General features: G+C 49.0%; 2 protein-coding genes, 1 non-coding gene and 1 pseudogene across 7 annotated transcripts in view; 2 read left to right on the top strand and 2 right to left on the bottom strand.

The window, feature by feature from the left end:
- Positions 1-8,388, top strand: part of Lrp5 (LDL receptor related protein 5) — a 98,224-nt gene extending 89,836 nt beyond the window's left edge. For both annotated transcript variants that reach the window (XM_021634330.2, XM_060383424.1), the window contains 4 exons: positions 62-298; positions 889-1,028; positions 5,134-5,231; positions 7,919-8,388. In XM_021634330.2, coding sequence (XP_021490005.1) covers positions 62-298; positions 889-1,028; positions 5,134-5,231; positions 7,919-8,180 — 737 coding nt within the window. In that variant the 3' untranslated portion in view covers positions 8,181-8,388. The remainder of the gene's footprint in view (positions 1-61; positions 299-888; positions 1,029-5,133; positions 5,232-7,918) is intronic.
- Positions 8,389-15,373: 6,985 nt separating this feature from the next.
- Ppp6r3 (protein phosphatase 6 regulatory subunit 3) overlaps positions 15,374-22,577 on the top strand; it is a 116,079-nt gene continuing 108,875 nt past the window's right edge. For 3 of the 4 annotated variants that reach the window (XM_060383385.1, XM_060383382.1, XM_060383381.1), the window contains exon 1: positions 15,395-15,507. The gene's annotated coding sequence lies outside the window, so the exon portion shown is untranslated. Of the gene's footprint in view, positions 15,508-22,577 lie in introns of all 4 variants that reach the window. The other variant, XM_060383384.1, reaches the window with a different exon arrangement.
- LOC110546529 (something about silencing protein 10-like) lies at positions 20,994-21,800 on the bottom strand (annotated as a pseudogene).
- LOC132651220 (U6 spliceosomal RNA) lies at positions 21,807-21,910 on the bottom strand. Its single transcript, XR_009589025.1, has one exon. It is a non-coding gene; the product is annotated as a U6 spliceosomal RNA (small nuclear RNA).

The raw sequence follows: 22,577 nt of genomic DNA, 5'->3' as shown, positions 1-22,577 counted from the left end.
CCCTGTGGGAGGCCATCACTTTGGGATTAATGTGGGCGATTTTTTTCCCCCTATCCAACAGAGATCAACAAGCCACCGTCTGATGACATCCCAACCCACAGCAGTGCCATCGGGCCTGTCATTGGCATCATCCTCTCACTCTTCGTCATGGGTGGGGTCTACTTTGTCTGCCAGCGTGTGATGCGCCAGCGCTACACAGGGGCCAGTGGGCCCTTTCCCCATGAGTATGTCAGCGGGACCCCTCACGTGCCTCTCAACTTCATAGCCCCAGGGGGCTCACAGCATGGTCCCTTCCCAGGTGAGGACCCTCCAGCATTTACTCGGTCATGGAGGTGGCTTGGTTGAGTTGTCTGGGAAGAGCCTGGGTGGACCACCCACAGAAATGCACTTTGTGTTTGCGGCTACCCAGGGTTCTGCTTCAAATTCTGTCCACAGCATGGTGTGCCCGTGTGAGGGCTGAAAGGGCCTGTACGCTCAGGGGCCACCATGGACACAGCCTGAACCTCTGCAGTCTTGGCCTCCCCTCTCCTGGCCTATTCTGTCGCTAAGCCTCATTGGAACTGCAATGTTCAGAGGTTGATGTGACCTAATTCTTCTTGGGGCTAGAGGGCAGGACCTGTTGGGGGCTGAGGGAGCATCACCCTCCCAGCATTCTCAGAGCCTGGGCTCTGTCTGTGTGGTGTGCTCTGTGCTCAGCCCCAACAGGGTTCCCTTTTGCAGGCTTCCAAGAGTTCCTCTGAGACTGCAGGCTTTCCCTGGAGCAGCCAGAGAGCTGGACCTGCAAGAGGTAGAGACAGTGTCAGGCGGAACCCACCTACCACATAGGAATTTCATGGGCTTCAGGACCCGAGGTGGGAGTTGCTCATTCTGACCTGCTGTTTCCCACAGGCATCCCGTGCAGCAAATCCATGATGAGTTCTATGAGCCTGGTGGGGGGCCGGGGTAGCGTGCCCCTTTATGACCGGAATCACGTCACTGGGGCCTCATCCAGCAGCTCATCCAGCACAAAGGCCACGCTATATCCACCGGTGAGTGAGGCGAGGCAGGTAAATGGGAGGCAGTGGGAGACTCTCCCATCAGTGGTAGCTCCAGGGACTTCCTGGGTGGAAGGCTTTCAGGAGCTAGTCGTTCTTCCAGGACCCCAGAGGAGGGCAGTGTGCAGTGCCCCCTTTTCTTCTTAGAGTGCTTGCCCAGCATGTACAAATCTCAGTGTTCCACCCCTGGCTCAGCACAGTCTGGGGGTGGTGGGCATAGAGATGGAGGTAGAAGGATGAGGAATCCAAGGTCATCCTTGTTTACAGAGAGTTTGAAGACAGCCTGAGATACATGTCTGTCTCGAAAACCAGAACAACACATCTGGTGTGGTGGTACACAGAGGCAGAGGCAGGAGGATTTCTATGGGTTCAGGCTAGCCTGGTCTACATAGCACGTTCCAGGACAGTTAAGGCTAGCAAGACATTGTCTAAAACAAACAAATCCAAGACAAAACTCGAAGAATGAAAGAAACCCAGATATGGAACCCTCATCTCTAATTCCACAGCTATTCCTGGGACTTTGCCGCGCCCAGGTGGCGTCTCGCCTTTTGTTGAGGCCTTCACTGCCTTGCTAGGCTGGCTAGCTCCGGGGAACTCTCCCTCACCGTCCCTAACAGGAGTGTCTGCGATCCCCACCACAGATTTAATTTCTGGAAAGCAGACGACCATCTCCCAGAGACAGACCACCAGACAGGATGATTTTGGTGGCTAAATATTCTCTGGAGCTTTCAAATCTGAGTAGGGTGAGGGGCAGGCTCTCTCCAGCCACACTCTGCAGGGGAAAGGATTGCAAAGATAGTGACCTTCCCACCCTCCCCCGTGAGGGGGTGCCCTCCCTGAGGCAAGCCGAGGAGGAACCTTGTTTCCAAGAATGCGGCCCAGAGTAGCTTGCTGCACTGTGTGAATCTGTATGTAATTCTCCTCCTATACCTGTGGGAACACATACCCAGCCTCTTCCCCCCATGTCCCACAGATGCTCAAAACAGCAGGTAGTGTCAGACATGCTGAGTTTTCCCTATGCACACAGATCCGTGATCATTTAATTTATATAATAGACACCGGAAGAAGTCTGTGACTAATAATAAACCTGGAAAATCGTAACGATACCCTCAGCAAGTTATGTGAGTATAACAATTAAGATAGGGCTGACAGGATGGTTTAGCAGGGGGATGGTGCTGTCTGACAAACCTGTCAGTCTGAGTTCAGTTCCCAGAAACCCACATGGTAGAAGGAGAAAACCAGTTCTCTCCCGATGTCCTCTGACCTCCACACATGCTGTGGCACGTGTGCCTTCCCCTAGTGAATAAATAGATGTAATTTTTTTTTTTTAAGAACGAGTCAAGGCAGACATTAGTATTTTCTAGACCAGAAATGCTAGAATGGCGGTGTAACAGACCCTAGAGGGCAAAGCCACGTGAGGGAGGTCTCCAGAGACAGGTGTCCTTAGAGACCTTGGCTCGAATGCATGGTCTGTAAGCACTTTGCTTCCTTCCTAACGCAGGTCGTGCAGCTTGCAAGGGGCAAGGGCAGCCTGTTGAGCTTCTTCAGGCTCTCCCCAGGGAGCCCCACACTGCGACGGGTTCCCCCTTCCCTCCCCTTCGGGGGTGTCCCTTGTCTGGGTGTTGTCATCTCCTTATCATGCCTTCCCTCATCCCGGGTGGGTAGTGCTAGGGAAAATGTTATCTCTGGTGACAGGACCATAAGTGAGTCTTCTGAAAGCTCCAGGTCCTACTTTTAGGGGCTGACCCCAGGAGCTTACAGCGCCCTGTTCTTGCCCCCTCTGAAGCCTCACCTAGCCGTCGAGGCTGGCAGAGACGGCGCGGGGCTACCTCTCTTGAGTGAAAGCCCTGCACTCCGTGGGCTGAGCGCAGTCGCAGGTCTGCAGCCCTGCCCGTCACAGTGGGGTCCCCGGGAAACCTGAGCCAGCTCTCAGAAGTAGCTCGCTCAGCTTGCATCCATGACATGCTCCCAGCACAGCATTCAGAGTGCAGGAGAGTGAGCCGAGGAGGAGCCCTGGTCAAACAGGACCTCCGGCCGGCATGCCCTGTGCGTTCTTTGTAGTTGTTGTTGCTGTTTTCTGAGGCAGGATCTGCTCTACCATGGCCTTGAACTCAACTTCCTGCCACAGCATCCCTAGCGCTTGAGATTATTGGCGTGTCTGACCACGCCTAGCTTTTGACCACAACTTGACTTTTTTTTCTGTGTGCTCTTAGTGGTAATTTATATGTTTGTAAGGTATGAAGTTAATTTTCTCTACCAAGAAGGAAGTGCCTTTATTTGTTTGTTTAGTAATCTATTTATTTATTTATAATGCAGTCTTAGGTCACTGTAGATTATGTTCAACTACAAGGGATAATACCGCCCACCCCCGGTTTCCCACAGTTACACAGTAAGTATGTGTAACTGCAGTCTGGTATCATAATCAGGACAGACATGATCCTTTGAACATGGATTTTGCCAGTTTACATGTGGTGGGTCGGGGCTGTGGCTCAGTGGTAGCTCGCTTGCATAGCGTGCCATTCATATGAGGCCAGCCTCAGCTACACGGTTAGGGCCTGCTTCAAAAGTAACATTCAGCAAGCCCGTGTACACCTTTAATCCAGTACTTGGGAGACTGAGACAAGTGGGTATCTGTGAGTCCAAAGCCAGCCTGGTCTATACAATGATTTATATGGTGGATTCAGCCTGGTTTACATAGTGGATTCCAGGCTAAGCGTGGTGAGACACTGCCTCAACTAGATAAACAAATGCATGGATAAATAAACAGGATGGAGCAAAATACGAGCTCTCCTGAAGAGTCCGTTCTCAGCCAGCCTTCTGCTGGTAGGAGTGCACACCCAGTCCCCCATGGCTTATGCTCAGTGTGCCTGGACATTCCACGTTCTGCGCCTCCCTAGGAAGCTTTGTGCTTGGTGACCACAGCCTGGCCTGTTCCTCAGTGGGCACAGATGAGATGCCGCTGCTAGCACAGTTTCTTCTATGTCACGGGTGGGGGTGGGTCACTGTCAGCTGTCCCAATCGTGGCACCTATCAGGGTGACTTGGTTTGTCATTTGAACTTTGCTGCTACAGGGGTCAGTTCCCCTTCCTGCCAGCAGAGGGCCACACTTGCAAGACTCGCTGTCAACACTCCTCCAGTGCAGGATTAAACCTCTGTCACTTCGAGGAAATGCCTGACAAAAGCAGCGTGAAGGGAGGAGTGGCTTGTTTTGGCTCATGGGTTCAAGGGTTTCAGCCTGGAGTTTCTTGGGCCAAACATCGTCGTGGTGGGAGTTAGAGAAAGGAGTTCAGAAAGCGGTTGGGACAAGGTCTTCCTCCAGGGACCTACTTCTAACTAGGTCCTTTTCCCTACTTTTTTCTACCTCCAATGCCTTATTTTTCATCTAGGATTGATCTAGTGATTAGGTCACAGCGCTCAGGATCTAATCAGACATACTTAGACATACTGAGAGGCGTCTGCCACCAATTCCCAGCAGAGCACATTCTCAGAGTTCAGTTGTTTCAGTGACAGTGCACAAAGCTCCCTGAGAAAGGGGCGGGGCCACGACCTCTCCTTCATCGCCAAACCTCAGTGTTGGGAAAAAACGTCAGCAGGGACTTGGGGCATCCTGAGCAGGAGCCAGGTCACAGCCTACGGCAGGAGATGTAGGAGCGAAAGCCACGTGCAGTCAGCAGGAGGACGCGGAGATGCACACAGCTGAAGGTGGATGTACTTGCTCTGCAGGGAACCCACCACTAGGTTTGGGGCCAAGGGGAGTACTGATGCAGGAAACCAAGACTCTGGCTGCCTCCCCTCCCCCTAGTGTTCATGACCAAGTAGCTGGTCATAGGCTTGAGGGGTCTCTACTAGCCAGCAAAGTAATACCTGAGAGGGACGAGGACCTCTGGGTTGAAAGCACTTCAGTCCCCATGCTTCTGACCACCACTGTCACCTTTGGGGAAGGTGGCTGACAGCACCCCTCTACTTTCTAAGATACACTAGCTCTGGAAGGGTTCTGGGGACCATGGGCTGAGAACAGAGCTCCAGACCCCAGGCCCGTAGGCTGAAGGAATGGCTCAGACTAGGGAGGCTTGGAGTAACCCCTGCTTGCTCTCCCCAGATCCTGAACCCACCACCGTCCCCAGCCACGGACCCCTCCCTGTACAACATGGACATGTTTTACTCTTCAAACATCCCCGCCACCACCAGACCATGCAGGTAAGAGTCCATCCCGCCTCCCCTCTGCAGGGAGAAGGGTCTCACCCTCATCCTCCATTGTGTGTCCTGTGGGTTCTAGCTACATTGCTCCCCTCTACTCTCTGGGTCCGCTGGGCTGCTTCTGGGTGTGAGCTCAGTGCTGGCTCCGTGTTGTTCAGACACCAAGTGAGCACACATTTTTCGTGGGCCTCTCTCGATTGGGACACCTGGAGCTTGGCCTTGAAGAACTCCAGGGGAGAATTCATATTCAGTGCTGTTCTGCTGTGGGGAAACCAGTGCTTAGGCCCCAGGACCCAGGACTGTGCAGTGCCCCAGTCTAGCTAAGGACCCTGGCTACCATGGTGCCAGGGCCTCAGAACTCAAGTATATGTTTAAAAAGAGGTGTGGTGCTGGCTCTGGTCAGAGTCTGACAAGTAACCCCTGTTAGAATTATTATTATTATTATTATTATTATTATTATTATTATTATTATTATTATGTGTGTGTGTGTGTGTGTGTGTGCACATGTGCCTGAGGAGGTCAGAGGCATCCCCTGGAGCTGGAGTTACAAGCAATCGTGAGCTACGTGATGTGAGTTCTGGGAATCAAAAAAAAAAAAAACAGTACATGTTCTTGGGGCTGAGAGATGGCTCAGAGGTAAAGAGCACTGGCTGTTCTTCCAAAGGTCCTGAGTTCAATTCCCAGCAACCACATGGTAGCTCATAATGTGATCTGATGCCCTTTTCTGGCCTGCAGGCACACATGCAGGCAGAATAGTATATAAATAATAAGTCAATAAATCTTAAAAAACAAACAAACACGTTCTTAACCACTGAGCCATCTCTGCAGCCCAAGGGATTATTCTTGCTCCTTTTTCAAGACAGTGGCCTATCTGAGCCTAGGAATCCCAAAAGCTGTCTCTGACCCCCAAGTTACCTATTATGAGGGTTCTCAGACCCATGAGTGAGAGTGGTGTGATGAGCATTCCTAACACTGGGGTGATGAAAATTCCTAGCTTACCCCTTTTTCATAAGGAAACAACAGTTCCACCAAAATCCACACCGGGGAACTCGTGAGTTCATTGGTCTTAGAGGGATAAGCGGCTACACTGGAAAGTCTTCACCAGCACAGATGACAGTGGCATTATCTAATGGCGTTTCCTTGAAGAAATCTTCCTGAGATCCCAGGCCAACACAGTCAGGGCAGAGTTGCAGCTCTGAGGAGATAGCGTTCATTCTCAGAACAGCAGGTGAAGGGCTCCCGTGAAGCCACAGTCGCTCTGATGAAAATGGCTCCCTTTGCTCAGGGGCTCACACTCCATGGCAGTGTGGCCACAGGATGTGCAGGAGAATCAGGGCACAGTGTATTGCTGTGGTTGTAGTGGCCAACCAGAGAGCCTGGGGTGCAAGGATGGGCATAACTAACAGGGCTACCCTCCAGGTACTCTCACGTCAGCCCCAGGGGAGCTACCTGCCAGGCCCTGTACCCCACCTGCCTCTGGGCCTTCCAGAGTGGCCGTGCCTGCCATCTAGTGGCCATTTCTGGGAACTCTTGCCCTGGACTCTCCTCCTGGGCTTGCAGCCCCCTCTGCATCGCTGCTCAAGCGCCTGCAGTGGCTTCCTAGTGTCAAAGTATAACATGCAGCCTGCACTGCTGACCTCGTGTTGTCACTGACTCTGCAGCCCTGTCTGCCACTGTACCCAGATCAGAAATAGCCATGCCTGCAAAGCCTGCTCCCCAAGTCTCCCATCCTGCCTGCCTTTGCTCTGTGTCCTTCTCCAAGGCATGGCCTGACCTTGCTTCAGCCTCGGCAAGGTCAGGCCATGGGGTGTGAGTTGTCACTATTTCAGCTTCCATGCTCATGGTGACTCTAGCATGGTAGGTTCAGGCTCTGAAACAAATCATGATCCCTGCCTTGCTGAGTTCAGGACACAGGGCCTGACAGAGTTTCTGGGTCTCTGCTGGATGCAGGTAGGTATGGGAGGCTGAAAGATACCACCATGGTCAGGGTGCTTTAACATAAGACCATTACAGAACCACATTTTCTCAATGGTCACAGGAAATAGCATTTGGTCAGTAGCTATTAAACACCGTATCCTGTAGGCACATATACTTTTAGCATGTTCCATGTAGAATCTTACTTCATCCTTACAAGCTTCTTAGGAAATAAAGCCGGTGCTGAGGAGATTACTTGTCACGCAAGCATTAGGAATGGAGTAAAAGGTCACACACATGGGGGAGAGCTTCTGTAATCCCAGAGTCGGGGATGCAGAGACAAGAGGATCCTGAGGTCTCAGTGGCCAGCTAAAGTAGTGAGCGCCAAGTTCAATGAGAGCCCCTGCCTCAAAGGATAAAGTGGAGAGTGAGAGAGGAAGACACCCAAGTTCAACCTCTGACCTACGTGCACATATGTACATCCTCACACATGCATATAAATATGCACACACCCACCTGAAGCAGGGGGGGGTTTCCTTTTGAGACATAGAAGTTTGGAGGTTAAGTAAACTCCTGCCAAAGCCAGCCAGCAGGTTCTGCTGACCTGTTGTCTGGAAAGGGACCAGGGACCTCTTTCTTACCAAGGCCTGGCTGTGGAGGTAGAGCCAACTCCAGGTTAGGCTGCCCAGCCGGCCTTCCCCTGTAAAGCTTGCTAAGGGCCTTGTCCACACGGGGCCAGGCACACCTGTGAACCTCCTCTTTGTTCTCTCTAGGCCCTACATCATTCGAGGCATGGCGCCCCCGACGACCCCTTGCAGCACAGATGTGTGTGATAGCGACTACAGCACCAGTCGCTGGAAGACCAGCAAGTACTACCTGGACTTGAATTCGGACTCAGACCCCTACCCACCCCCGCCCACTCCCCACAGCCAGTACCTGTCTGCAGAAGACAGCTGCCCGCCCTCGCCCGTCACCGAGAGAAGCTACTGCCACCTCTTCCCGCCCCCTCCATCCCCCTGCACGGACTCGTCCTGACCTCGGCCGTCCACCCCGGCCTCGCTGCCTCCTTGTAAATATTTTTAAATATGAACAAAGGAAAAATATATTTTATGATTTTAAAAAAAATAAATATAATTGGGATTTTTAAAAAATGAGAAATGTGAACAGTGATGGGGGTGGGCAGGGCTGGGAAAACTTTGTACAGTGGAGAAAATATTTATAAACTTAATTTTTTAAAACATAACTGCCATTCTTTTGTGCCCTGTGAGTATTTGAGTTGCCTGTTGCCAAAGAATGGATTCCAGCCCACTAGATGGCTGCTTGCTGTGTGCGTGTCTTCCTGTGCATGGACGCCCCTCTGTCAAGCCCCCTCAGGCAGAGACAGGCCAGCACACAGGCTGAGCCGGTGTCATGAACTGACCTGGACAGAGTATATCACAAACTGCTCAAAGGCTCCAGGCATTTCCCATTTTGCACCGGACCCTGCATGTTGTATTTCTGGGCTTCAAGCTGTGTTGCTATGTTGGATCATCCGGGTGCCAGTCGTGAGGACCAGAGGCCAGGGCAGTCCTGCTGACCATCCCATCTGTGTAGACCCCATTGGATGAAGCTGCGAGCTTCACTCTGCCAGACTGGAGTTGTTCCGGTCATGTTGTAGACAGTGCCCTTTGTCCTCAGGCATCCAGCCAGCAGACCCTGAGGGCTGCTGGCATTTCACCTGGGTGGCGCTGGAGACCTTACAGAGGCCTGGTCCCTGTGCTGGGGAGGGTTTCCTATCTGTGACAGGTGGTGAAGGAAGCTGTAGCACAGAATGAGGAGTGTGCCCCAAAGGTCAAAGGGGATAGGCAATGTCCGGTCACATCAGCTTCTAGCTTGACCCCAACCATGGCGCTGGAGAGAGGTCAGAGAAGGACCACACTTGGTATTGGGTGTGGCAACACTAAGAACTGAAAAAGAAAATTTAGAGGTTTCTGGCCTTCCAACAGAGTCCTGAAATGGAATCTTTGACCTACTCCGAGGAGGCTGGAAGTGCAGAGACAGGTAAAAGCAGCTGAGGGCGGGGAGGTCTGCAGGAGAGAGAGGTCTAGGGAATTGCAGGCACCTGGTTTCACTGGAACATACCAGTCTCTCCTGGCCTGTGACTGGTCAGGAGTCCTCCAGGATGATGGTCAACGTGGCACTGACAAAGGCAGGATAAATTGCAGGTTCCACCACTAAGAGCTTGGCCTGTGGGTAAAGAAACACCCATCTTGGAGTCCTCTGTAGACAGGGGCAGTCAGGAATGGATCTGGTTGACTCCTGTTACTGGTGGTCCTCTTAAGGGTTCTATGCAACAGTGCCAGAGGAGACATGGCAGGGCTGGTCCTTAGTAAAACAGCCTAGTAAAACTCGGAGGTAACGGGCAGGCCTAAGTTTATTGCAAAGACTGGCAGATCCAGAGGGACACCTGACCTCCTATGCCCAAAGGCAGGATCTCCTGCTACCAAGCTGCCTGTGGGGCCCAAGCACCCAGAATTGCCAGCCTTTCAGTTGGATCGTATACCCCCAAAGCACTCACTGAAATTCAGTCACCAGTCTAGTGTCTCTCTGAGCTGACTTAGGAGATGATGCCTGCATTGGAGATGCCAGGGGCCGGAGAACATATTTGGTCTCCCTCTGCCATCCATGCATCCAACCAGGGTCAGGCGAGGGGTGGGAAAGGAAGGACTTGGCAGCCTGCCTGAGCAGGGAAAGGGTCAAGTCCTGTTCTGCAGCCCTCTCCTCCCAGGCCTGTGGGCAATACTGTCTGCATATAAAGCTGTTACGTGTCTAGGGATCTCATTCTCCCAATAGGGTTGGTTATTGTATGCCTAAGGATGCTGGTTGGTGCCCAGAGTCGCATTTCTAGTTCTTTTCCTCTTTGTGTGGTCAGCTGGGGGAAGTTAGGAGCCAGTCTAGGCATCACCTACAAGGTACCAAGGCAGGATCAGGCTGGTGCACACAGAGTCCTGTACTAGGAGCCTTTGATCAACTGGGGGGGGGGGTCCTCTCCATTTTGTAAAGTTTCCTAGGAGGACATGAATATCATCACTTTGCCCCAGAAATGGCATTGATGGGGACCAAAGAAACAACATTGCATGTCTTGCTTAGTGAAGCAGTGACTTTACTAGGTTTACTCACCAGAGTGGGGTTAACTCAAAAACAACCATATCACTGAGAAGCCAACTTCAGCATGGGCTCGGACTCACTAATGCTGCATCCCTGGAGTTCAACTTGCAGGCCAGCTGCAAGTTGGTCCATCTCTTCTCCCCAGCCATTTATTAAGCTTGCATAACCTTTGCGGGGGATGTTGTGAATCCTGTAAATTTCAGGAGCCCCCTGAGGCTTGTTAGTTTTGTTTTCTTCTGAGCCCTGTAAGTTTCCTGTCCTTCCTGGGTCTTTTTCTAGTAGGAACTTCCTCCAAGAAGGGATGTTTTAATTTGGAGGAAAACAGGTATGGGGCAGTTTCAACCAGTGCTCACCATCCAGAGATAGACATAGAGGCATTTCAAAACCATGAGGAAGGCCTTGTGCTGAAACAGTCACCCTCCCAACCCCTATGAGGGGCATCTTGGTGCTGAGACAAGAAGGCTTTCTGAAGGAGCTGGTGTCTGAGCTGTGGCGGTATAAACAAGGGGTGACATTTACCAGGCTTTTTAACCTTACAGTAGCCTAGTTAGGGGTTTCCCAGTTGTTGCTGAGGAAACCAAGGCTTGGGTGCAAATTGTTGGTTGCACCCAACAGAAGAACTGTTTCTATTCATCTGTCACCTTCTACCCTCCCTGTTCTACTGCTCCCCTTTTTGGTGACAGCCACCTTTCCCCATCTTCCTCACATCTCCATGAGCCTTCAGGAGTTTGCCTATTGGTAACAGCTCCCTCTTTCAGCAGACCTCTTCATCTGTCCTCCAGGAGAGTGTGTCTACTATCTGTCCTCGGTCTACATCTCTATCCACCCTGAGCCACTGAGGCAGTGTCCATGTTGCTAAACAGTCCATGTGACCAGGTCTTGGGCATTTTCACCTGCCCAGGTTCTTGAAGTTCGGTGGGTCTCCAGTTCCACTTACTCTTCTCAAAAGATCAAGGCTGAAGTCCCCCCTCCAAGCCCCTCATTGGCTTCTTGCCTGTGATCTGCTGAAGGTCTCAAGCCACAGCCTCTCTCTCCACCCAGATGTTGTCTTCGCTTCCATCCCCAGAAGCCTGACAGCCACAGGGTGGTCGGCATGCCCACAGGGTCTCCTTTTCACAGACTTGGCAGCAATCAGCCATCATTTCAGGGAAGTCCAGCTCTTGCCCAGCCCTCAAACTGTAGAAAGAGGAGGGAACAAGATCTGAACTCCCAGGCTAAGCGGCAGACCTCCAGAAGACTCTCTTTCTTCCTCTTGATCCTCGGAATTTCTTGATCTGACGCAGCAATAGCCGGCATGCCAGCCTGGCTCTTCTGGACCTTGTCCTCTGCTAGGGCAGTGATGGCCCCATTTCATCTCCTGGGTCTGTGTCAGCAGAGTATGGAGGATAAGAGAATGAAAGACACTGAGGTGCCATTCTGCGGTTGAACTTAGCCAATTTAAAGGTTTTTGGTTTTTTGTTTTGTGTGTGTATGTTTTTTGGTTTTGGAGACAGGGTTTCTTGTTCTGCCCAGTTCACGAACCCCAAAAGACCAGGAATAACTAGACTCCGCTGTAAATACATGAGGTTCTTTTTATTGTAAATTACAAGCTGCAGCTTGGGCCCACACCCCCCCACTGCTGAAGCAGTGAGATCAGAGCACGCCGTGCCCAGGTTAGTTGGGTGATTTGAAGATTCTGGTCCATCCCATCATGCTCAAGGCAGGGGCGATTCCTGCCTGGCAAGCATCTATTGGTCAAAATGCTACATTTTGAATTGATTGGCTATAGGAAGGTCCCCAGACCTTAATGACCTGGTGTCTCTCCCTAGGGGGATGGGCCAGTTTCCTAGCAACTGTTATCTTTTAGTGGGTGGGGAAAGAATGCAGCAAGGCGTTCCTTCCCCTCAGGGCATTACTGGACTTCTCCACCCACCTACTTCAGATCTTAATAATAGCTGCTAATTTATCTTTTGGTCTCTCAGTCTCTCTGTGTAGCCTTGGCTGTTCTGGACTCAATTTGTAGATCAGGCTGGCCTGAACTTAGATCCACCTGCCTCTGCCTCCAAAGTGCTGGGATTAAAAGTGTGCGCCACCACCCCTGGTTCCAATGTAAAGGTTTTATGTAGAGGTTTTCTTCCTGTTGCAGTATATGACTGGCATGTTAAAGCTTCCTTTTGGGAGACCAGAGAGGTTTTGCTTGGTTGCTTGCTTTTAAATTATTACCTTGACAAATTAAAATCAGGCAGCTCTGTATTTGTTCCTAAAGTTTAAGGAGTGACAGTTGGTTTCCACTCCACTTTCTACTGATCATGTTAAAAAAAAAAAAATCTTATGTGTGTGTTCTTTAAAATGAACTGAAAAGTGAACCATTAAACTCCAGAAGGAAGTGGGGTGAGAAGAACAGAGGAGAAGGAGAGGGAGGGAGAGAGAGGGAGAAAGAGAGAGGAGCAGAGGTCAATCCATGTCACATGCAAAACTTGCAAGGTAGTCATTCTTTTGATCAGCCCTCCCCATGGCTCTACCAGGCTTCAGGCTCACATACTTCCTTCCCCAGGAAGCCCTACCTGACCTCAGTTTGTCTGGCCAGGTCAGGAATGAGTACACCCTATCTGACAGTCTACGGGCCAACTTGGCTGTTCTAACAGCCTGATCTACAAACCGAGGCTACCCACAGGCACGAGGTGGTGGATTATCTCTTAGTTGTCATGTCTATGTCCCAGGAACCTACCTGAATCTGAGAGAAAGGAATGTAAAGGAGATGCCAGCAGGTGCTTTCACTACAAGTGAATGAAGGGATGCTGGTTTGGTGGGATGCTGGCTGGCTCATCCAGGTGGTGCGAGAGGGCTGGTTTCATCAGTGAGGCAGCTGGGCTTTGCCTTCAGAGACAGCACGGATGGCAGGCACCAGCCCTAGTTGCCCCTTCCAGCCACGGCCCAGCCTCTAACTGCTGCTCTGCGCTGAGCTTTCTCTCCTTAACTTTTCATCAGCAGGTCTCTGTTTTAACAATGTTTATCACTAGTGTGGCCTCAGGCAAGACTTCTAGCCAGAGTTAACATTTGCTGCCTCCCTAATTGCCTGGAGTGCTGGGCGTGACACAGGCTGGAGATATTATCACTTGCACTTCTGAGAACTAGAAGGCCAAAGAGGTTAGGTCACCTGGCCGCGGTCACCCAACCCCTACGTGGCCTCTGGTGTCTGAATGATCACTGGACCATAGTTAACTAGTGTGTAAAATGGGTACTATGTTGTTGTGGACCTGCTAGCAATGAACTCTTTCTGGAGTCTGCTTGCAGCCACAGCTCTACTGGAAGGTAGATTGGAGGCAAGGGTGGGTTTGCATAACTGTACAGCCCTTTCTTGCTACCTTGGTAGTGGAATTCAGAGCCAGACTGAGGTGGAAGACTCAGCCATGCTGAGCCCTGTGTAAAGGACAGGGCTAGGGCCTCAGAGATTGGGAACCTGAGGAAGATACTGAGTGCCCCCCAGGAAGTCGGGTCCTGTCTCCTCCAGTCCAGCACCTGGGCTTTTCACTTTTCCCAAGGGATGGGTGTCTAGAGGCAGCCTAGAGAAGATGCTCAGGAGACACGTTGTGTGTGCTCTGAGCTTCAGTGAATTCCTGCACAAGGCAGCATGACTGGGGTTACAGCTGGAGCTGCTGGGAGAGAGGCAGGCAGCCCCTGTCTGAAGTGTGAGCACTGTGACTCTGGGCCTGTGAGACTCAGCCACGTCTGCAATCCAGTCTCCCATCATACCTGGGCCATTCCTGCTGTTGAAGCTCCAAAGCCCCATCCTGGGGCTTCTGTGACACCCTTCCTCTCCCTGCCACTAACACCCTCTGTCCTATCTTACGATATACTACTTTCCCAGGAAAGTCCGTCACTTATTTTGATTGTCTTGGTCACTTGTTTTCTAGATGGCCTAGGGAAGGCCTGCTTCATGAAAGACCTCCAAGAGTCTGAGACCTTGTTGACCTTGGTGGCCAGCTGCAGCGCACCTGAACGTCTGTCCCGCCACTCTGAACGAGACACGTTGTTTATAGGGCATAGCGGGGACATCTTAGTATCTTTTTCTGTTGCTGTGATAAAACATTCTGACAAAAGCAGCTTTAGGGAGAAAGGGTTCATTTTGTCTCACAGTTGCAGGGTGTAGGCCTTTATGGCAGGGAAGTCAAGGCGGCAGGTGAGGGAGCCTGAGGCCACATCCACACCCAGCCTGGGGGGAGAGAGAAATAAAATGCTTCTGCTCAGCTCAATTTCTCCTTTTTACACAGCCTCAGGAGAAATAACAACTGGGATTAACCAACTCAGAGGAGGCTTCAAAGTGGGAATCCTCAGTTCTGTGGCGAGGCAAAAGTACGATAGGTGACGGGACACCAGCGTTTGGGAAAAAAAATAGTCATGCGTAAATTCTTCTCTGTGAGAAAAGGTACAGCCTGGAGTCCAAAGGGTCTGTTTTGTAGTGGGGAACCCTCGACGTTGACCCTATTTATGGGGATGCCATTTTAGTCCGTCTGAAGAGAGATTAAACAAGAGGCCTTTCATAAAATTGCACCATGGAGAATGCGGGCATCGATCCCGCTACCTCTCACATGCTAAGCGAGCGCTCTACCATTTGAGCTAATTCCCCAGCCATAAGGAGTTTCCGCTACAGATTGCATTGTGACTCACGTCATCACCGGTTTCCTCCGCGGCCGTTGCCCCACCGCCTGCTGTCATTGTGCTACCCCATTGGTTCCCTTCCATCCGGAGCTACACAGCCGGGATTGGTTTGCTTCATTTGTTTTAAAATGCATCGACAACGTGGATTGGTGGTCCGAAGCGTCTATCACGCGAAACCCTGCTGTTGCTACGGCGTAGAGGGACCCAGCCTAAAGCTTCTCCCAATTTCTGACTTGTTTCTCAGACACCGGGGTCATAGAGGTTCCGGATCCGTCAAGACCATGGGAAAAAGAATGCCCCTCTCGCGTTTGACTGACAAGGCTACCAAGCCAATCGGAATGGAGGCGAGGGAGCCGCTGGGCGATCCAATAGGTTGTAGGGGGCGGGAGAGGCAAGCCAATGACATTCGGGAAGGGGCGGGGTCTGGCCTGTGATTGGCTATGGGGCGACCGGAGGGAGGGCGGGGGTAACTCAAGGCCTGCTTGATACGTCCGCCATTTTGGGCGCTTCGCTGATGGTGTCGGTGAGCCCATTTCCCGCCTGAGCGCGACTAGCTGCGGGTCGTGGGCGCCTCCAGGTGAGTCCGGGGAGGGGGCGGCGGCGCGGGATAGGCGGGCCGCGCGGGCGAGCGGCAGACGGACTGGGGCGGTGGTCGTGTCCGGGCGGCGTGGGGAGGAGGGAGCGTCCCGGCCCCTCTCCCCTCCCCCCCGGAATCGGCTGCTTCGGCGGCCCGGGAGGCGGCGTCCAGTCCCGGCCGGGACCGGGCCGCCCGCTTCTGTCAGCTTGGTCGCGCGTTGGCAGCCGGCCGCGCCGGCGGCGAACTTTGGACGCCGAGGTGACTCTCCGGGCTTGGCTAGGCGGGAGCCCAGGCGAGGCGAGGTGCGCCCCTCGCTAAGTCGAGGGTCCCGGGTGAGCTCCGCGGCTCCCGCGCCAGGCCTTCCCAGCCACTTTTCGGGGTCTCCCGGAGCTTGTCAACTCGCTGGAGAGCTTCGCGGAGGCCCTGTTGGACTCTTGTCCTCCGAGGAACAAGTTTTGTGGGTTTTGGGGCATTAGCCGCAGAGTCATCGGAATACACAAAAACCAGTTCCGAGTCTCCCGGGGCGATCGCGGTGAATCCTCAGCCTCCGCCGTTGGGTCTCTTATGTGCAGACGCGGGCATTGGAGATTCCTTGGTGTTTTGGAGCTGGGGTGAGGGGTTGTCCTTTTTGTGGCTCCAAATGCCTCTCTCTTTAAGCTCGGTTCACTTTTAACTTGGAGTTTTTTGTTTGTTTTTTTTTTCCCCTCCCAGTCCCGTTGCCTTTCATTAGAACTTGGACTTGAAAAGTCGTAGGTGTGACAGAAGGAGTGGTCTGATTAGCTGTGTGCCTGGACTTCTCTTCCGTGTGACCCACTGTCATTTGCCCCATACCCGATGTCATGTTTTTAGGACGAGCCAGAGCTTTGTTTATGTTTTGTTTTGCGGGATGGGTGCGGGGGGTAGACGAGGTTTCCTTCCGTCAGAGCACTTGTTAATATGTTTACTGTTTCACTTAAGTGAAGTTTACTTTGGTTTTTTGTCCTCAAGGTCACGTTGCAGACAAGACTGCCAGTGAGAAAGGGACTTAAGGTTCCCTTCCGCTGAAGTTGTACTTTGAAGTAGCAAGGTGCAAGATCCCTGTTATCAATAGTGGTTCAACTTTCTTTTGAGCCACCTGAAAATTCAATCTTGCCTTGCTACTTTCTAGTCCTGTGACCTTGGGCAAATTATACTCCTCTTCCTTTTCCCTGCCCTGGGAAAACAAGTCTGTTCCATAAGTTTGTCTCATGTTAGGTCCCAGTTAGGTCTAACTGTAACTGAATGTATATGTAAATAAGTTAACACACAGGTGCTAGAATTGTACTTAGCCCATAGATTCAGCTCTGTAGTGACCATAATTACCAAATTCAACTTGATCTTGTGTATTTTATGTATTTTTGAGTCAGGGTCTCACTGTGTATTGGGAGGTCTTTACTGCTTCTGCCTCTGGAGTGATGGGATTAATAAAGTCATGTACCATTACACCTGGCTCATTATTTAATATTTTGTTTGTTTGTTTATTTTTTGTGATGATAGCTTAGGATGTTCTTGACCTTTCTAGTCAGCTAAGGATGGCCGTAAATTCTTTGTCTTCCTGCCTCTACTTCACAAGCACTATGAGTAAAGGTGTGTACCATCACACCTAGTTTAAAATTAACTTTAAATGTTCAGGTACAGTTAGGAAAGCCATGTGTTTAAGGATCAGATGGCCTCAAAAAATGAACTGAAAGTTAGTTTTCCCATGAGAAGGGATGTTGAAAATCTGTTAAATCACTTGAGAGTGTTTGTCTAAAGCATTATTTATGTGTAGATGATACCCGTAGGAACTTTAAAACAGCACCCCTCCTCTGCTGCTTCTAGGTACTGCTTCTGTGTGGTTGCCCTGGAACATAACATGCAGATTTCTTAGGTTTTTCTTGGTTGGTACTACAATTGAAAGACTGCATTCTTGAGTTTCAGCAAAGGTATAGGTTAAACATGCCTAATCTCTAAATGCTCAGAAACCTAGCTTTTGATAGCATCAGCTTTTCAGATTGTAGTAGGGATGCAAATTTGGTAAATTCTGTGCCAATATTCCAAACTCTGAAATTGTTGTAGTCCCAACCACTTTGTATAAGGTGTGCTCAGCTTATAGCGTGGGGAGTAGCTGTTGTGTGTGAGTGCTTGGGGACCAAATCTGCACTACACTGTGTCTGGCCGGGGAGTTTAAGGTCTTTCACTTATTTAGTCCTACCTGAAATCAGCTTTTTAATAGCTACCTTGTGCCTTCCCCATAGTACTTGAAAATAGGCTTGTCCTCTTGGTGATAGATGCTGTGGCTTGCACTGCAGAATTATTTGATGGAGCCCATCTTAAGCAGACTTGAATATGCTGGTTGTTTTAAGAGTTTTTGTATAAAGTGTAGCACCCCCCAACTGCACAAAAACCAAGCTGCATAAACCAAAGCTTGCTAGTTTGAATTCACTGAGTGCTAAAGGTGTAGTCTGTAGTCAGAAAATGGATAGTGCTAAAGTTCGGACTTTAGCTGGGGTTTGCTTAGCTGCTTTAAAAAGAATTTTGAAAGTTTTCTCTTTCTTCCTTAAAACAGTATTTGTCAGAGTTGATACCCAGTTTGCTTCTATGATCAACTTGAACCTTGTAGTTAGTAGTTTAGATAGACGAAGTCTCAGATGTTACCAGTTGATCTATATTTTTTGTGTTTTACTACACTTCAGAAGAGTAAATGAAAAAGAAGTCTTTCGACTCTCTGTTCAACTAAAACTCAGCACCGAGTTCACTTTATGGAGAGGGCAGGAGTCTGGCCTGGCTCCTGTGTGTCAAGGTCTGAGCTGCAGTGGAGGCTGAGAAGCTGCTTTTTCTTAGAATGTACTCCTTGCCTATAGTTAAAGTTGCACGATGTGATTGGTTTAATTGAGGAGTGTTAGGAAATCTATACATTCAGCACTAAATGGTACTATCTGTGCACGTTCTAAGACAGGAGTCATGGAGATGCTTTCTGACTTCTGTCCTGAACCTCAGCCTGTGGTTGTGCTGAGGATTGGAGTTAGCCCACCCATGACACTTACCATTGTCCTGTTGCTATCATCTGGTACTGTTCCCTACCCCACCCCATTTAGAGGCAGGGTCTTGTCATCTCCTCTCTCTGCCTTCCAAGTGCTAGGTGTTATCTTAACCATTAGCCACCATGTCCACCTCCATCTGCTTATTTTGCTAAATATTTTTTAGATTTATTTTATTTTGTGCACGAGTGTTTGCCCACATGTATTTGTGTGTGCTGCTGTGCATGCAGAGGCCATTGGCTCTTTTAGAACTGGCTTGACAGGCATTTGTGAGCAACTGTATGGGTGCTGGGAACTGAACCCAGGTCTTTTATAGGAGGAGTAAATGGTCTTAACCCTTGAGCCATCTCTTCAGCCCCTAGTCTTAATGATTTTTGATCAGTAGTTGTACTAATTGAATGGTTTTTTTTTTTGTTTTGTTTTGTTTTTTTGTTTTTTTGTCAGAAATGTATTAGGGATTCATTGAGGAACAGCCCTTAAGAACCTGCAGTCTACAGGGAGAGCTTGCAGTTAGAAAACAGTTAACAAAACTTGTTTGTATTATATATTCAGCCCTTTGTATCCTTGGGCTCCATATCTATCAGTTTATGAAGCATGGATTAAATGTATTAAGTTCCAGAAAGTTCTAAAAAGCCAAATTTGAATGAACCACTGGCTACTTCGTCGATCACCAGTGTCTGCCGCCTCCTGTTTTGAGTGCTTGTTGTTTTGCGTCTTATGTCCCAGCTTTTTTAGATGGTTGCTGGTTGGGTCTGCATCTGTATTGAACATGCAGAGAACTTCAGTTTTACCTTCATTGCCTGAATAATGCAGTATAACATCTGTTACACAGTATCACATTGTATTGATTTTAAGTAATCTAGAGAAGTTTTAAAGATAGAGAAGCTATCTCCTAGTAGCAGTATCCTGCCATTCATGAGGTATGGACAGATAAGATGTAAGTAGAAGCCTTAGGGAAAAGGTCTGCTATTGGTTGACTGGCTTACTTGTTTGAACTTTGGGTAGCTGAGGTTACCAGAAGTCTTGTAAACAAGCAAACAAACAAATGTGCCAGGTGGTGTAGGCCTGTAACCCAGCTACTTGGGAGGTTGAGGTAGGAGGATAGCAAGTTCAGAGTCTGCCTGGGCAATTTAGCAAGACTTGTCTTAACTTGGGGAGAGAGATGGCTCAGTAGTTCGAACACTGGCTGCTCTTATGGAGAATCTGGGTTCAGTTCCCAGCACTCACATGGTGTCTCACAACTGCCTTTAATGCCACTTGGTGTTTCGATGTTTCCTGACTTTTGCAGGCTCCTGCACACATGTGGTACACAAGCATACATATACTCAGGCACATAAACATAAAATAAATAAATAAATAATATATATATTTAAAAGGGATTTTTGTCTAGTATGCTCAGAACCCTAGGTTTGAGTCCAAGAAAAAAATTAAAATGGTTACATTTTGTTTCTTAGAATGGTTACTTGAGTTCTCAGAATGGTCTCCTGGATTTGGGTGGTTTCAAAAGGACTGCTGGTCCTCCCAGGCAGCTGAAGCAGCTGTGTGATAACAAGATATTTGACTCCCCGATTCCAGACTCATCAAGTCTCCTCTGTGTGGTTTTTTTCCTCTCTCTTTGCTGGGTCTGATATCCCTAACTCCCATTTTGATGCAGATTCTTGCTCAGATTGACCTTTTAGTTGAGATAAAGTTAAAAGCTCCTACCTCAGCTTGCCAAACTCCTATAGGCTTTTCCAAACACCTTGAGCATCATTCTTGTCACTGAAGTGCTGGAAGTGTGGGGATCTAGACTGATAAGGGGTCAGATGAGCATCCGTGTTTCCTCTTCAGGACCTACGTAGTAGAAGGAAAAAACCAACTTTGGCAAGTTGTCCTCTTAACTCCACGCACATGTTTTGGCACCTTTATTGTCTTTCCTGCTTACACAACAAAGAAATAAATGTAATATTTTTTCAAACTTTGTTTAAAATGGTGTTTGTTTTTTTTGTTTGTTTGTTTGTTTTGTTTTGTTTTGTTTTTGAGACAGGGTTTCTCTGTGTAGCCCTGCCTGTCTTGGAACTCACTCTTTAGGATTGGCCTTGAAGTTTAAAATACTTCCATTGATCTAAAATAATTGCCAGGCTGAGGAGCAACTTAAGTTTAATGCTTTTTTTTTTTTTTTTTTAAACTCCAGCACAAATGCCAAATAGTTCACCACTACTCCAGTGCTCTTTTTGTTTGTTTTTGTTTTTCTGAGACAGGGCTTCTTCTCTGTGTAGCCCTGACTGTAGCCTGGAACTCACTCTGTAGACCAGGCTGGCCTCGAACTCAGAGATACCTGCCTCTGCCTCCCAAATGCTGGAATTAAAGATGTGTGCCACCATTGCCTGACTATCAGTTCTCTTTTCTATGAACCACATAACCTGGCCTCTTCTTAAAATTTTACCTTCTGAACTTTTCCCTATTTACTCAGATTTCTGTTTTCCTTTCTCCTAGGTACAGGTCCCCTTTTTTTAGAACTCTGCTAGGTAATGGCTCTCTTTGCATTTTGATCATTGAGAGCCTGTTTTTCAGCACTCTTCTCTTCAGTTTTTGCCTGTCTTCCATTTCCTTATAGTATTAGTGCAGCTTCATCAGACTCAGTCAGGATCACTAGATGGATTAACAGCAGCAGCAGTCTGTGAAACAGGCTTTGCCTTGGCTTTAGTTAATTTTGCTTTTGGATTCAGTTCTTTGTTTACAGCAACATTCTTGGCTGTGTATAAGTGAAGGAGTTCAAAGTACAATTTTCACAAATGACGTGTTGATCAGATCTCTGTAGGTAACAAGCCTTTCTATGACAAGATGTCTACGCAGGCACTCTCCTGGCTTTCAAGATCAAATAAAAACAGATGTTGGAGCAGTAATTCACAGAGAGGTTACTCTTAGTCATCAGGTATCTGCTTCCTTTCCTGTTGGTATGTTCCCTTTCTCCACAGCTGTAACAATGACTTTCACTCATCATTCACTTCTGTCAACTTAACTTTCAGGTCTTTTGTCAGCTCTGGTAGTTCTTTTCTCAACATTTTCAGTTTGTCTTTCACTGAGACTTTAGTCAAATTCTTTATGACCTGGATCTCGGCTTCATTTACCGGGAGCATCAGTTTTGTAAAGGCCTCCACCCAAATCATCCTCTTGCAGGAATTGGACAAGGTACTGCTGAATTATCTGTGCCTCCCTATTTCTTTCCTCTTCCACTCCTTTCCTTACTTTGATGGCCTCAGGATTTGTGGCCATAGCCTGAAAAATATGAAATGCTTTAGGAATTTGTGTGTCATCCTTGCACAGGGGCCAGAATGGTTACTGTATTGTTCCAGTTTTAGTGTATGTGCTGCCAAAGCAAGCACCTTTCATTAGTTTTTAAGAAATTCCTTTCCCCCTTTACTGGAAAGGAAGATAGTTAGAAGAGTGATCAGTTTATTTCAGGTTCTGAGAGTTTAGACACTCTTCTGGATTCTAGTTGGAGTGGCGATTAAGAAGGCATTTGGAGAAGCATGTAGAGGATTCTAGTTCTATGCCTAACCAGGACATCTGTACATCATGAGTTTGGCAGAGCTGGATTTGCCCCAGTGGAAGTTTTGGATTACTTAAACCTTACAGCTAGTTGGTGCTGACTGTTTTTTAGAGCGCTTAGTACTCTCACTTGGTTTTGGCCAGACAGCTAAGCGGCAACAAGGTGTTTTCTTGAAGATAACATATTCTAGACTAAATTACTTTTTATTCATTTAGGTAGGCTCTCGCTATGAAGCCCATGCTAGCCTCAGACTTGTAACACTCTTGCCTTGGCTTCTTGAGGAGCTGGGTATAGGCCTTTCTGATTGAGGTTAACTTTCAGGTGGGCTCAGCACCTATGCATTTGGCACCTGCCATGGTTATAGTACTTTGCTGCTCATGTAGGGCTTGCCATCTGTCCTCAGGTCAGAAAGTTTTGTGGTCAAGAATGTACAAGCCTAAGGTAGTGGTCTTGAGTGGCCTTAAAACAGCACATACAGTTTTCCAGCTGTGTGAATCTAA

Source organism: Meriones unguiculatus, chromosome 1, assembly GCF_030254825.1.
Source record: "Meriones unguiculatus strain TT.TT164.6M chromosome 1, Bangor_MerUng_6.1, whole genome shotgun sequence".
In the NCBI taxonomy this organism is placed as follows: domain Eukaryota; kingdom Metazoa; phylum Chordata; class Mammalia; order Rodentia; family Muridae; genus Meriones; species Meriones unguiculatus.
The sequence above is the reverse complement of the archived record's forward strand: the minus strand, read 5'-3'. Positions and strand labels throughout refer to the sequence as shown.